We start from the raw sequence: 13,849 nt of genomic DNA, 5'->3' as shown, positions 1-13,849 counted from the left end.
TCAAAGAAACTTTTGAATGGGTAGTTGGAAAATGCTTTCAGGCCTGCCTATCAGAGTGGACTGAGAACATTTGCGCTAAGCAGAGCCGTGATGTTATGTGAGCAGTGAGAAGATGCACAACAGCCACGTATTTTAATTAAAATAGAGTTTATTAGCTTTTCTTTTCATATAACATGAGGAAGCAAAACCACACAAGTTGTAGCATTCTTTTCAAAATAAAACTGCAATCGATACTTGAATCTCCAAGCTCCATAAACAATATTTTTTGAGGTGGTAGACTGTAATATTTTATATCCATTATTTATCATTTATGTCTCTGTCCTTTAAAAATGATGGAACCTGTGGCACTCAATATAATGTGAAGCCTTGCTATAAAGAGAGAAAGTATTTCTAGCCCAGAAATGCTTTGTTTACAGGCAAAATTCCTAGGATTATGTTTGAGAAGGTAGGAGAAAGATTTTACATAGTTGAGAACACTTTTTTTTTTTTTTAATGTTTTAAGTTTAGGTGACATCATTACCAATTTCCTAAAAGACTGATTACTGGACCTCCCTGTCTTTTAATGGGCTTCCTGGTGGCTAAGTGGTACCCTGTGTTTTAAAAAGCCTGAGGTAAGGGTTCCTAAGATTTATCTTTCCTCAAGTAACAACTTGAAGTGACACACCTACAGCCAGGTTAACACGCAGAACAGAAAAGCTGTTTCATGTCCCTTACTTTCCTGTCACTACTACTAGGGTCCAGTTCCTTTCAGTTTATTACCGAGAACTAATGCTATTGTTCATTATTCCTTTACCAAACCTAGAAAAAAGAAACTTCCGTGTTCAAGCAGATCAACAGCCCAGCCAGGCAAAGGACTATTTTAAAAAGAGGAGGCCAGGTCTATAAAGATACAAGATATCCTCCTGAAGTCTTTGTGCAATTTGAAGCTTTGATACTTGTAGAAATATAAATGCTACAAACTTACATCACCTGAGAGTTTACTTGAATTTCTCCTAAACTCATTTAGTTTTGTAAATTTTAAACATTAAGCTCTTAATTTTAACCTTTTGTTTCAGCCTATTGTTTGCCATCTTCAAGAGGGACTGAAACAAAACATTCAAATTAAAAGCTTAACATCTAAGATTTACAAAACTAAATGAGTTTAGAAGAAATTCAAGTAAACTTTCAAGTGACATTTTGCGTCTGTAGCATTTATACTTCTGCGGCAGTGTCCTGGAGTGTCCAAGCACACTGTATTAAAGCTTAAAATTGCACCAAGACTTCTGGGACACCCTCTATTTCACTATCTGCTTATTCCTGGACTAACAGGTTGGCTGGAATTATGAAAATATCCTTTAATACAAGTATTTAACAAAGAGGAAAATCATCAGAAAATGAGAAGCACCATTAGCGTTAACAAGAAACGCAGCTCGGACTCAATAGAAGTAGGTAACAACATACTTTCTCTGCTTGTGATCCCAAACATGCTAATATGCTAATAAGTAGTGCTTGCAAAAAAACTGAATGACAAGTGTTATTCAGCAGCTTTTTGGTTTAAACTGATTGCCAAAAATGACTAGCAGCTTCAATGAAATAGGGAGGAAGAATCCTTCAAACCTAACAGTGCTACAACAGTCTGTTCCTAAGTGGCTTTATGAGTCGTCAGGAGTCCCGTGTTTGAACGGCAATACTGCATTGATTCTAAAGGAATATGCAGCAATATGGGCGAGAAAAATAGGAAAAAGTAAAAGTTATACAGTTAGTGTCTTTAAAGTCTAAAAATTTAAACTATTAAAAAAACCTCACATAGTTCACAGTTATCGGCCTACACAGTAAGCAAATATCTGTGGGTGGGTTGGGAACTTTTAGCTTTGGAGTGGTTTTTGTAACTCTGTTTACATTAAAAAGGACAGAAGAGTGTGTTGCCTTGACAAGGTCCAGTTTTTTCCTATGACCATAACCTTTGCTGTCTGCAAGTCTCTTGAATTCAGTGTCTTTCTTCTAGGTGAAAATACTAACTTTGCTGGTTTCTGAGCAGGAGAGGTGGTATTTCTCCAGTCCTTGTTGCGAGGGGTTCATGATGTTACAACCCCTCACCTCTCTCTGTTCATGAGAGGATGGCATTGGAGCGCTGAATACCAATGAAATTATCAGCGCTGAAAGACCTTCTCACAGCAACTCTGCCCAAGTCTTTGTATTTGTCTTCACACAGTCTGGAGATGGCCTAAGAAAGTCAATCAGATAGAACATAAGTATAATTGGGGGAAAAAAGTTCCAACCTTAAAGAAAGCAGCATTGATAAGCCACACATCTGCATTCATTTAGGTTGACAGTTGCTGCTACTTTGGATAGCTCATATCTACACTGCTGATTTCCTAAGATAATATTCTTCAAGGGCTATGATGAGATTGCTGGGGCAGGGAGGAACATATTTAAAAACTGGGTTCCCAAAATAGGCCCCATCTAACAGCAATATGATGTTACCTACATACTAGGTCCTTAAGCATAATGAACACAGCTGAGCAAAATCAGTGTTTACCCAGCTATTCAACTTCTATTCAGTCTTCATTATTTACTACACACTACAAACATTTTAATGAGGGTAGGTGTGTGTTGAAGGCAAGAAAGGTCTAGTGATGAAGCACTACAAGGTGCTATTTCACATGCATGCAAATTATTGTAGAAAAATGTCTTATTTCTAAAGTACCAAGGTACCAGAAAAAGTGTCAACTTTATATGTATTCATTTCAGTTGTAAATTTTGCTGTATACCCACCAGAAACCACAAACTACTTCAAATTACTCTTCAAATCACTACTACAAATTACTTCATCCCATGTATGTTACCACTTCCATTAAAAACCCACCTACTTTCTACATCCAGTTTCTGAACCCACATTATAATTTCCAAGTATAGGTCTCACAGGTTAGCCCCTGATGCTTCTGGTCTAATAAACTCATGGGGCTGAACTGTGATACACACAAACACACACTACAAGCTCAGGCAGTTAAGAGTGGTAAGTAATTATCAATGTACATATGATTAGGGATACAATTATAAGAAATTATTCCTGTATGGTTATATGTAAGTGTGGAGGTTCAAATGGAAAACCATTAAGAACAATTAAATCTGATTTAAAATATTCTGAATTATGGTTACATAAGAGATATCTGTAATTTTTTTTAAAAAAATGTGATATCTCTGTCCAACCCATAAAAGACACAGGGAATAAGATGCCAATGGGTTAATAAGCTCTTCAAACTGTTAGTCACTGAGTAGTGTAAGTCAGCCACAGATGCTGGCTTTGGTGGATGACAGAAAACCCAGTTAGTGAATCCCCAGTCTTACCTCTAGGCTCTGTGCTCTTTCTTTGCTAAGAGGAGCAATTAGAAAACTCAGGTTGTTGTCATCTGCTAAGGAGCAAAGGTCAAAGTAGTATTTGGCATAAACACTGGCGGAAACATTAATATTAAACTGAAGGAGCTCCAGAAAGTGCCTTTCCATCTCATTCCTGGGGGAGGAGAAGACAAAACCAACATAGGACAATTTTAGTCAACTGGGCTATCTTCAGAAACCCCATTCTGTGCCACAACAGCTCTAAATACAGTTTGGAAACAAATAATGGCTCCCCAGCTGGATTAATACACTCATGTTCAAACAAGGTACAGCTCTTTGTGGTTCTTCCTGCGTCCTGGCACTTGGAGTTTGGGACAAGGGAGGGAGGTTACGGCCCTCTTATGCACCCATGCTGCTGACTCGGGGGCTCATTCTTCAGAGTTCCATTAGTGCAGCTGTGCATTCATGCTCCACGCTCACTCACAAGGCCCCGCTATAGTCATCAGATGAAAGGAATGATGTATGCTGTTTATTAGCTCTGGAGAACTTGCAGACATTTTCACAGATAACAGCAAGGGGCTTACTGAAGTAGAGACACGCCAACAAAAGGAGTAGGCACATCACCACGGCAACAAATGGGGCCATGGAGAGCCACTGCTATTATCTCTGAGGGGAGAAGACTCTTGAGGCAACAAGGATTCATCTCAGATAAATAAATAAATAAGCTACACTCCATGCGAAAGGGAATCCCCTCCCCCTGCTCCAGTGCAGGGGACTGTGGCAAAGGGCAGAATGCAAGTTTCTGTTCCTCTTAATCCCAGTAGGACCAGAAGGTGTTCCTGGGACAGGATGGGATACACTTTTTAAGCTATGGGAGGCAGTAGGATTAAGGGGAGACGTCTTGGCTAGACTAAATGCACCTGAGCAACGACCCCGATGGAGCAGTTCCCCCTGTGCTCCGTCCGCCGGCCCTGACTAGGACAGAAGGTGCATAGGCTCGCAGGGGGCGAATTCAATGAAGTGGGAAAGTAGGGTCCTGGAAGCAGGTCTTTCCTGTGGGACCATACACAGTCATTAGCTTGTCTAATGTTTAAGTAAATAAAATCAGAGTAAGTCTTACCACGTTCACAGCAATCACTTTAAAGAGTTAATTATATAAAAATGATAAATACCCAGACAAATGAAAGTGACTTATTTTTCAAAATATTTGTTTCCTGGTTTTAAAGTGTTAATATTTTATCCATTGGTAAGTCATCAAATGTTTGATGTTCTCCTGCGTGGAGAGCAGAATGTGAGCAGAAATGAGGTTTCTCATTTGCTGAACTTTAAACCTAACTGAACCTACCTCCAAAATTAATTTCCTGTTCATATGGCCATAAGTCTATAGAAATGTAAATCAGATAATGTTTTGATAATCAGCTAATCAGGACTTAATTTACTACGGGAATAAATGCACTTCACTATCCCTTTTATATTCTCTTCCACTAATACATTTTAATTGTGTGGAAATACAGTACTTCATAGGATTAACATGTCTATTAACAGAGCTTTACTTACTGAAGAAAAAAGCATTAGGACTACAGAATACGCTTCTGCATTGTTTTCTTTTTTTTTAATGACTAGATGACTGAAGAGCATGCCATTTATAGGCGCAGCAAATTTTCTGAATAGCAGCTGCTCAATATATTCAAACAAGATACATGGATGTTAGAAAACTTTTAAGGAAAAGCTGATAGATGCCAATTTTTCAATTTAGACTCAAAATGAGACCATTACAAATAGCAGCCAACAGCAGGGGGATAAGACAATGTGACTTGAACACTTGGCTGTAATGCTTTCCAGTTTCCAAAGATCATAAACAAAAGCAACCTATTACGAACATAGCTCCTGGTGATTCTGTTGTACACAGAAAAGTGCTGTTTACAATTAGCTTCTTCCTGTAGCTAGACACTGCCATCAGTGTTATTGGGCTCACATCTATGAACATCCACACACTTCCCTGCATGTTCTCTGATGCTGTAACTGGACCCAGAGCCCCCGTTAGCTTAGCTGCAGGTTCTGAGAAAATTTCAGCTGCCATCATGGCAGACCTGGTGTTTATGATTACACATTTTCCTTCCTTCAAGGAACTAGTTTAAAGATGGATGATAGTGGTGCTCAATGTCACCTTAGTTTCTACAAATTCCAAAAGTACTTCTACTTATCTCGAATTATCTGCCGTAACACTAAGGTGGCTACCAGCAATATCACCATGACACTTTTTATCATCAAAGTGGACATTTTCACCAAAAGCCACTTTGACAGCTACCAACAATCACTGGTCCCTTCTCTTAGTCACAAGCTTCTTTGCTTCAGTTGTAAATATGCACTTTGGTAAATCTGAATTAAGAGTCAGGGGCAAAGGTAACAAAAACAAACTCTTGCCACTGCCTGCCATGACCTTGATCATCCTCTGCTGTTCACTATAATAAAGAGGTGCCCCTTTACGTTTCCCTAATTGCCACCCACAAGGACATTTTTCCTGTCAAGTGAGCACTTATAGAGTCTGCTGCAAATACCTCTCTGGTTCCTGCTGCCTCCCACCCTCGGGGCCCTTCCCTGCAGCCAGACAGCAAGCCTGATGTTTCACGCCCATGGGAGCATGCCATCTGTGAGGAACCCGCCAAGTTAACTCGAGGCCCCACCAAGTACCGCTGTGATTGCTGAGTGCCCCGGGTGAGGCCCCACTGACACTTCCTGGGCTATCTGAGACAAAGGAGTTTCCTAACTCAGCAGACCTACTTCTAAACATGGGGAACACTCCTGACAGTGGAGGAGACAGAACACAGAGATCTGAAACCTTTCTATTTGGTCATCTGTACATCATGGTTTCCGTAACAACAGAACCTTAGAGACAACCTCAGATTACAAAAGAAAAGACCTGCAAAAACAAACATACAATGTGTGACTCAAGTTGAAGTTATAACCTCAGTAGTCTGGAGGTGCTAAGACCTCAGCAGTGACCACTTAACTTCCAAGGCCAGACATGTGTCTCTTAAAAACAGACTGGACCTGGTAGACAGCTTTAAGAAAGACGTGAAGTTATTTACTGCATCATGTTGTTCTGGTAGTGAGCTTGTAAAATGGCAAAAACCACCAGAAAAGTAATTTCAGTTTATCAAGCAGAATATTACAACAGTAACACACCAAGATTTAACTAATTAATGATGGGAAATACAAATGGTTATACTACAGCTAGACAGAAAGAAGTCTAATTTTATATTTATACCTAATTCAGCTCTCTGCGCAATGTAACCTTTCTTAAAATGTAACATTTCTTAAGCTGTAAACTTTATGGGAGCAAATAAGGTATTGGAAAATGGTTAGACAGTTCACCGTAACCTTACAAACTCACATGTCCTCAACTGTAATGTCCTTTAGGATCTGGGAGTAGTCCACATTCCAAACAGCCTGATCGTCCCAAACCTTGGAGGCAAGAAGAACGGCTCCCCAAACAATTCTTTTCCAGTTGGTGGGGCAAATGTCGATCTCAGCATAAGTTAAAAGCCTTTCTAAGTAAACCTGCAAAAGTAGAGGACTGACCTTTGATTTTAGTTCAGTTTAAGGGCCGTGAGAGAATTGTTAGGAATGATAGGTTTCATCTGTTTTTAACATGTCTTTTATTCTTTGGTTCTACAGAGACTTTTGCTCGGCCAGCCAAGGCCAAAGGCCGGGTCACAGTTGTAACGCAAACATTTCTGTCAGTCTGGTATTTCCACTCTGCCCATGTGAATTTCCAACCCAGTTTTGGTCGCAGGAATGAAAGGACATCTCAGCATTCTAAAGACAGGCATTGTGTTATTACCTTCCCACTTGTAAAAGGCAGCATGTATAGCCCAGCATCGATTCAACCGTTCAGTAAATGCTTGAGTGCCTACCGTGTGCAACGTACCTACCATACTGGTGGGGGGTACGTGGCAATTTTACATAAAGCTTGAGTATGTTAAACTCTGGTAAGACTGAGCATTTCTTTATCTTCTCTTCAGAGGGTGAACTTGAAGATAATAACTGGTGGTCAAGAGAGCCTCCCAGGGGCTGCTGCGTGGCACAGCAGGACAGGCAGCACAAAGCAGCTGTGCTTTCCATTTAGTGCCTTTTTAGGGAAGATTCATGCACAAAAAGAGCTTTTTGTTCATACCCCGATTTTTCACATCTCCATTCACTGTCTCCTCATGACCCCCAATATCCTCTCCTTAGCCCATTTAGTCTGCCCCTGGCCGCCACTGTCCCCCTGAAACTACTGAGGCATGGTCACTGCTGCCTTCATGACAAACAGCCAGCACTCTTCATCACAGCGCCCCACTCCCCAGGCCTGCCCTCAGAGCTGAGAGACACTGCCACACGCCTGGCTGCCGGGACCAAAGACCTCCACTTGAGTTATCTCACTACCATCTGTTGGGAATTCTTATCTCCACTTTCACTGGTCACCTGCCGGCTCTGCTCTTCTGTCCGTCACTTCTGGCTTCTATCACTGCCATTGCCTCCTAACTTCTCTGCTTCCACTGACCGCCAACCACAGTCCGTTCTCCCCAGAGCAGCCAGGAGAACCTCTCAGATTAAGTGCGCTTCACGGGCCTGCTCAACATCTGCCAGGGCTCTCCCATCAAACAGGTCACTTCTGTGGCCTGCTAGCTACGAGGCCCTGTGTGAGATGCCATCGTCCTTCTGTGCCCTCATCGCCTGTGCCTTCCCTCATTCCCTACTCTGATCACAGCGGCGCGTTGCTGATCCCTCAGCACAGAACCCGCTCCTGTCTGCGCCTCGTGCTCTGCCCCCCGCCTGTGCTATCAGGCCCCTCATCTTCCTCAGTCCAGCCAGGTCCTGGTTCAGATCTCACCTCTGTAAAGAGGCTCTTCTGGTCTTTCTAGCGTGCATGCGTTAAGTCGCTCAGTCGTGTCTGACTCTGTGACCCCATGGACCCGTCTGGCTCCTCTGTCCATGGGGAATTCTCCAGGCAAGAATACTGCAGTGGGTTGCCACTCCCTTCTCCAGGGGATCTTCCCAAACCAGGGATGGAACCCAAGTCTCCTGCACTGCAGGCAGACTGCTTCCTGTCTGAGCCACCAGGGAAGCCCCTCTAATCTCTCCATCCCTTTACTTTGCTTTCTCTTTTCTAGCTTTCACTACTACTTCAAACAGTCATCTTTTTAAAAATACTCATTTTAAAAAGTCTTACACTCTGTGGTACACCCGATACTTACACACACTGTAAATGAACCATACTCCATAAAAACTAGAGAAAAACAAAACCCTTATGTCTGCTATACTTACCTCAGAAAGGCAAGAACTCTCCTCTATGCCCAGCACTGAGAACCGTGACACGGGCAGGCATTTGGTGCCTATTTATGCCCTAAGGAGCTCCTTGGAAGCACTCAGCACATGCACCATGCTCTCCTTCTTCAAGCTCTCCTGGCAGCTCTTCTGATTCTCTCCTGGGTTTCCTACCACTCCGGCCACTCCTCTGGGGATGTGTCCTGTAAGTGCTGACAGTCCCCACAGATCTATCTTCTCCTCAACTTTTATTTAATGTACTTTCTCTGCATTTGAACAGCTACACGTAATTCCCTGCCTCTCTCTCAGCTTCAGGCTCCAATCCCATACAGTCAAATGACTGCTAGACACTGTCACTCTGCTGTCTCACAGGTCCAACCGGCTCAACTTGTCTACAGAGAAATGCCCCTCTTCCAACCCATATACTCTCTCCTGCCTGCATTTCCCAGCTCTCCACGTGCCAGCGCCACTCCTGCGTCTCTCAAGCACATGCTAACTGAGCACTGTAACTGGCTTGCAGCTCCAAGAAAAGGCCTGCGTCTGACCCGGGGCCCACTGAGGGGAAGCCTCCTCTCCTACACTCTGCCTGCAGGGGCGCAGGCAGCGGTGGACGTAGGCCCTCCCTTCAGACCATGCAGCTGACTTTCCCCTATAGGTTTGCTATAGGGAGGAGTTAGGCAATCCCAACTACCTCTCAGCTGAATATGATGTATTATTCAAATGATAAAATCTTACCATAGGAATTCAGTATGGATGACAGAAAGGTCCTCACATAGCTGGAGCTCGGCAGGCTAACCTGAGTAAAGCCTGTCCAAGCACTGCTGACACCCCAGTCCTGGGTACCTTCACACGCTGGCACCAGGGGACAGAAGAGATGGTTAACACTGTCGTCCAAGGTCAGGGAGGTGAAGGCAGTCGGTCTCAATCAAGACACACATCACAACTGCCTAGGCAACACAGCCTGAGACTCAGAAACACACTGAATCTACACCTGCCGTGGGCCAGGAAGTTCAGTGATCGCCTCCATCCTACCACCCAGCACACTTTGCCGGTGTGTACCTGTGTGCACTGTGTGTGCATGCATCCTGAGGTGTGGAAGGAGAAACCAGAAGTCTCTCCTGCTGCCTTTAACATCAACTGTTTTGTGATGAGAAAAGCAATGGCAACATTTTAAATCATGATGATTCCTAAAGCTCAAATCTGTATGTTTTAATTCTTTTTGATACATTTCTCTTTAATAAAGTTCTGATGATCATTTCAGGAACCTACTTTCATTTGAAAAACAGGCCCATACCTTCTGTACAAGAAAAAAATTTCTAGAGATGCTTCTATTAAGAGAAAAATATATTACCAAAGTCACTATTGCACATTCATCAGTCAGCTGGGCGGCACTGAAAAGAGTATGAACAAATCTGTAAATGAATTTGTGTTCAGGATCATGCTTTAAGTACTCCTCTGGAACCCTTTCTCGCTGAAAGAAGAAAAAAACACAATGTTAAGTATCCACTGAAGAAAAATACTTAAAAGTACCCTCAAGATAGCAATCTTCACACGTGGGCCCACGTGCTACTTAAAATAATTTTGACTAGGTGACATATCTTGTAGTCTTTTAAATATAAACAATTGGATCCTAAAGTACCATAGTGATTCAATACTCACTACCATTCATTAAAGAAAAATGCAAGCACAACCTCAGAAAATGTATTTTCACCTTCTTCCCCAAAGAATTCTAACCAAATGCAAACTATTTTTAGGCTCAAAGTCTTACTGATCACTGTACATCATCATACTTCTCTGCAGTCAACTATGAAAACACCTTTCCAGTGTCCTGTAACCAGAGGCTCTAAGAGTGTGCTCTCTTACACAGCGGTCACCAGTCACATGTGTCTACTGAGCACCTGAAGAAGTGAGTTTTTAAACCCTGTCATTTTAATAGTTTAAAATTTAAACAGTTTTTAAATTTTCTCCTTAGAGGTCTTACATATGTGTTAGGAAATGTTTGTATTGTGTGATGCTATGGAAAATCATCCTTTAAAAACCTACATTTTCTGTTACTTGGGTATGTTTACTTACCTGCTCATTCGTCATACAAAGCGTAACTTGGTTCTTATCAGTCACACCCCTGACACAACATGTTTTTGGTAAAATTACTTGACATAATATGGGGTGGGGGAAGAAGACTTAAAGGAAGACAATCTTGGCTTTGAGCTGGAGGCAATAATTTTCTTCTAGTAATTAATTTCAAAGCAAATCAGCATGAAATAAACACAACTGTAATAAGAGAAAAATACACCTTCAATAAAAGTGACACTTACTGTGAGTGGATGTGATCTCTCATCAAAAATGTCCAAGGACCTATTGGCATCTCTATAAAATAAGAATGTGTATTTTAAAAATTAATTCAGGAGTTACTAGCTTAGTAAAACATCTGCTAAAAGTAGAGAGAGGAGTAGAGGAAGCTTAACCTTAATAAAGCAAACAGTTTTACATATTCTCCTGGATTCTGCCCTTAGAAAGGTTTTCTGACCTATTTTATACTCAGCACACCAAGTTGCATGAAATCTCTTCTACAACCAGCTAGAGCTGCCTTTACCCACACAGACCCCTTCTAACAGGCAATGTTCGTAGACCAATACATTTCCACTTCACTAACCTCACAATGGAATATACAAGAACATTTTATAAAGTGGTAGTAGTGGGCAATAAAGTCTTCTAACTTCAATGAATGTAAATATGAGATTCATGATTTTTTCTTGTCTCCACCCCCTTTTGTTCTTCATATTATATTCTTATTGTTTATTTCTTCTTGTCTCTTTTAAATAGTTTGAGTTAAAATTTTTAATTGTCTTTTAAGAGAGACCAGGCTTCTTCTTTTCAATTCCACCACACCACTACACTGTGCCCATTTAAACAGTATTTCTGCAAATGTGGTCTATAGGCCTCTGGGAATCTCCCCTGGCCCCTCTTCAGAAATCCTGTAAGTCCAAGAGGTCAAAACGTTTTTTATAAGAATACCAAGACATCACCTGCCTCTACCCTGTTTGACACTTAACTATGATTGTATAAAAGCAAAAGTGGGTAAAATTGCTCATTTCTGAGTGTGAATCAAGGCAGTGGTATGAAACTAAATTAGAAGTCATTCACTTATTCCTGGCCAAATGAATGTAAAAAATCTGCTTCACTTAAGAACATCCATGATGAAAGAGTAAAAATTAAGTGTTCTTAAACCTTTACTCTTCTTCCTCATATTCTGAGTAAGCGGAAAGTATGCATTAAGCACTTGTATGTACTGAAATATGGCTGTGCTAAGGAAGAGCACTTGTAACTCACCGGGAACCAAGTCACTTTTTCCCATAGAACATCATATTTAAACCACTTTTTTCATCAAACACCAATTGACAGTCATTTTTTCAAAAATGAACAAAGTGAGCCTGTCACTTCAAAGAAAACTCTAAACTATTTGTTGCCAATGATAAAATTCAAACCATCAAGCTAAAAATACTAGGATTTTTGGAAAATGTGTACCTTCCAGTGTGTTATTTATGGTGAGCTTGATTTGTCAATACTTAAAGACTTTCCCGATAAGACTGGTAGTGATACTAACAAGAGTGAGTTTTTGACACTGTCTGAAGACATGTGAACCAATACTTTGCAAATGACAATGTATAATATTATAAAATCATGTACAGATAAAAAGATCCACTCAGTATGCATGACAGATCAATGGGCATTAATTTAACATAGTATCTACCTCAAGTTCACTGATAATGACTTGGAACTCCATCTTAACTAATTTAATAAACTGGCACATGTGGATTTTGGGGACAGTATCAAAGAATATGTCCAATTATCTCAAGGCTTTAAAAATTCTCCTTTTCCCAACTATATGTCTGCATGTAGCTGGATCTTCATATTGCTTCTTCAAAGCAAATGACTGAAGACAATGTTGACATGAGAATCAACTGTCTTCCTATTAATGAGATACTATCCTCTCCACTATTTTGTTGTGGAAAATGGTTATTTTTCATTAAAAAAATGACTTATGTTAAACACTGGGGTCCCCAGTCAGATGGTGATCTCATCCCTCAGGAGACAGTTTTCCTGTCCTAATGTGGAGAGAAGCAGAACACCTTACTTGCACCTACAGAGCAGAGGCCGGGGTGCTGCTAAATACTCTGCGACACACAGGGTGGCACCCCACAGCAAAGCCTCATCCAGCTCAAAACTTCAGCAGTGCTAAGGAAAGCCTGTTTTAACATACAGTGGATTTAATTTTTTAAATTTTAAATTTCAATTTCTAATACAGTAAATATCCATATAAACCACATAAAACTTAATGAATTAACAGTCCCAAGATAAAAACAAATGATTCACTTCAATACTGTAATGAAAGCACTCTAACAGTAAAAGCTTACTCTAATACTGTCTATTGTTATTAACACTAAACTTGATACTGTGTAAATTAATTAGCTGGAATAACAAGACAGGTTTTAAAAGAGCTCACCTGTTCTTTATGTGGTAATATATTGCTAAGATCACACTGTGGAGGAAAAAAAAATATTGTAATAATTGGTTTTTATCACATTAGGCCTGAAGACATTTTAAAGGGTTGGCAGAGAGGTAAGACCATCCAGATGCCCGGTGGCCCCCACACCCCCTAATTCAGAGCAGTACCCATAGGTGGTATCCCCCATGTCTTAGGTTCTTTGGCTTTTAGCAAAATTAGGAGACCCAAAATATAGATGTGCTCTTAGAAGACATGTTTGGGTTGATTATTATAATATATAAATTATTATATATTTCCCCGGTCATTTGTCCTTCTATGCACAGAATCTTTCATCCCATACAAGTTACATCATCTATCCACATGGTTAAATTTAAGCCATACAGATTTTGTGTGTGTGGCTTTTTGTTAGGCACTGCATTTCAGTTGATTCCGTTCGGTATTCCCCCTAACACATCTATTTTCCATTATTTCTCTAAAAGTAAGTAATACAAGTGCTCCATATCAAGTAAAATGGATTTAAAATCACTTTCACACATAATTATTAGAAAACTTAATAGCAAAATTTTATAGTCACAAAATTGATGATAGGCCTAGTTATCCTGAAATAAGCACTGCTAATAAGGCAGCACAATACAGCACAGTACACTATTAATGACAGGTATTTCCACATTATTTTAAATAAAGTATTAACTAACCAACAGGTACAAGTCCTCAGAT

The 13,849-nt window shown here is 40.6% G+C and overlaps 1 protein-coding gene across 3 annotated transcripts in view; it reads right to left on the bottom strand.

The window, feature by feature from the left end:
* Window positions 1-453: 453 nt before the first annotated feature.
* The window catches only part of LOC133053673 (cyclin-Y-like protein 1), a 34,341-nt gene continuing 20,945 nt past the window's right edge, over window positions 454-13,849 (bottom strand). For 2 of the 3 annotated variants that reach the window (XM_061138191.1, XM_061138192.1), the window contains 6 exons: window positions 13,130-13,165; window positions 10,941-10,992; window positions 9,977-10,096; window positions 6,710-6,876; window positions 3,328-3,490; window positions 454-2,203 (listed from right to left, as the gene is read on the bottom strand). In XM_061138191.1, the coding sequence (XP_060994174.1) occupies window positions 2,087-2,203; window positions 3,328-3,490; window positions 6,710-6,876; window positions 9,977-10,096; window positions 10,941-10,992; window positions 13,130-13,165 (655 nt within the window). In that variant the 3' untranslated portion in view covers window positions 454-2,086. The remainder of the gene's footprint in view (window positions 2,204-3,327; window positions 3,491-6,709; window positions 6,877-9,976; window positions 10,097-10,940; window positions 10,993-13,129; window positions 13,166-13,849) is intronic. The other variant, XM_061138193.1, reaches the window with a different exon arrangement.

Source organism: Dama dama, unplaced genomic scaffold (genome assembly GCF_033118175.1).
Source record: "Dama dama isolate Ldn47 unplaced genomic scaffold, ASM3311817v1 ptg000041l, whole genome shotgun sequence".
Taxonomy (NCBI): domain Eukaryota; kingdom Metazoa; phylum Chordata; class Mammalia; order Artiodactyla; family Cervidae; genus Dama; species Dama dama.
Note: the sequence above shows the minus strand (reverse complement) of the source record. Positions and strands in the feature narration are given on the sequence as shown.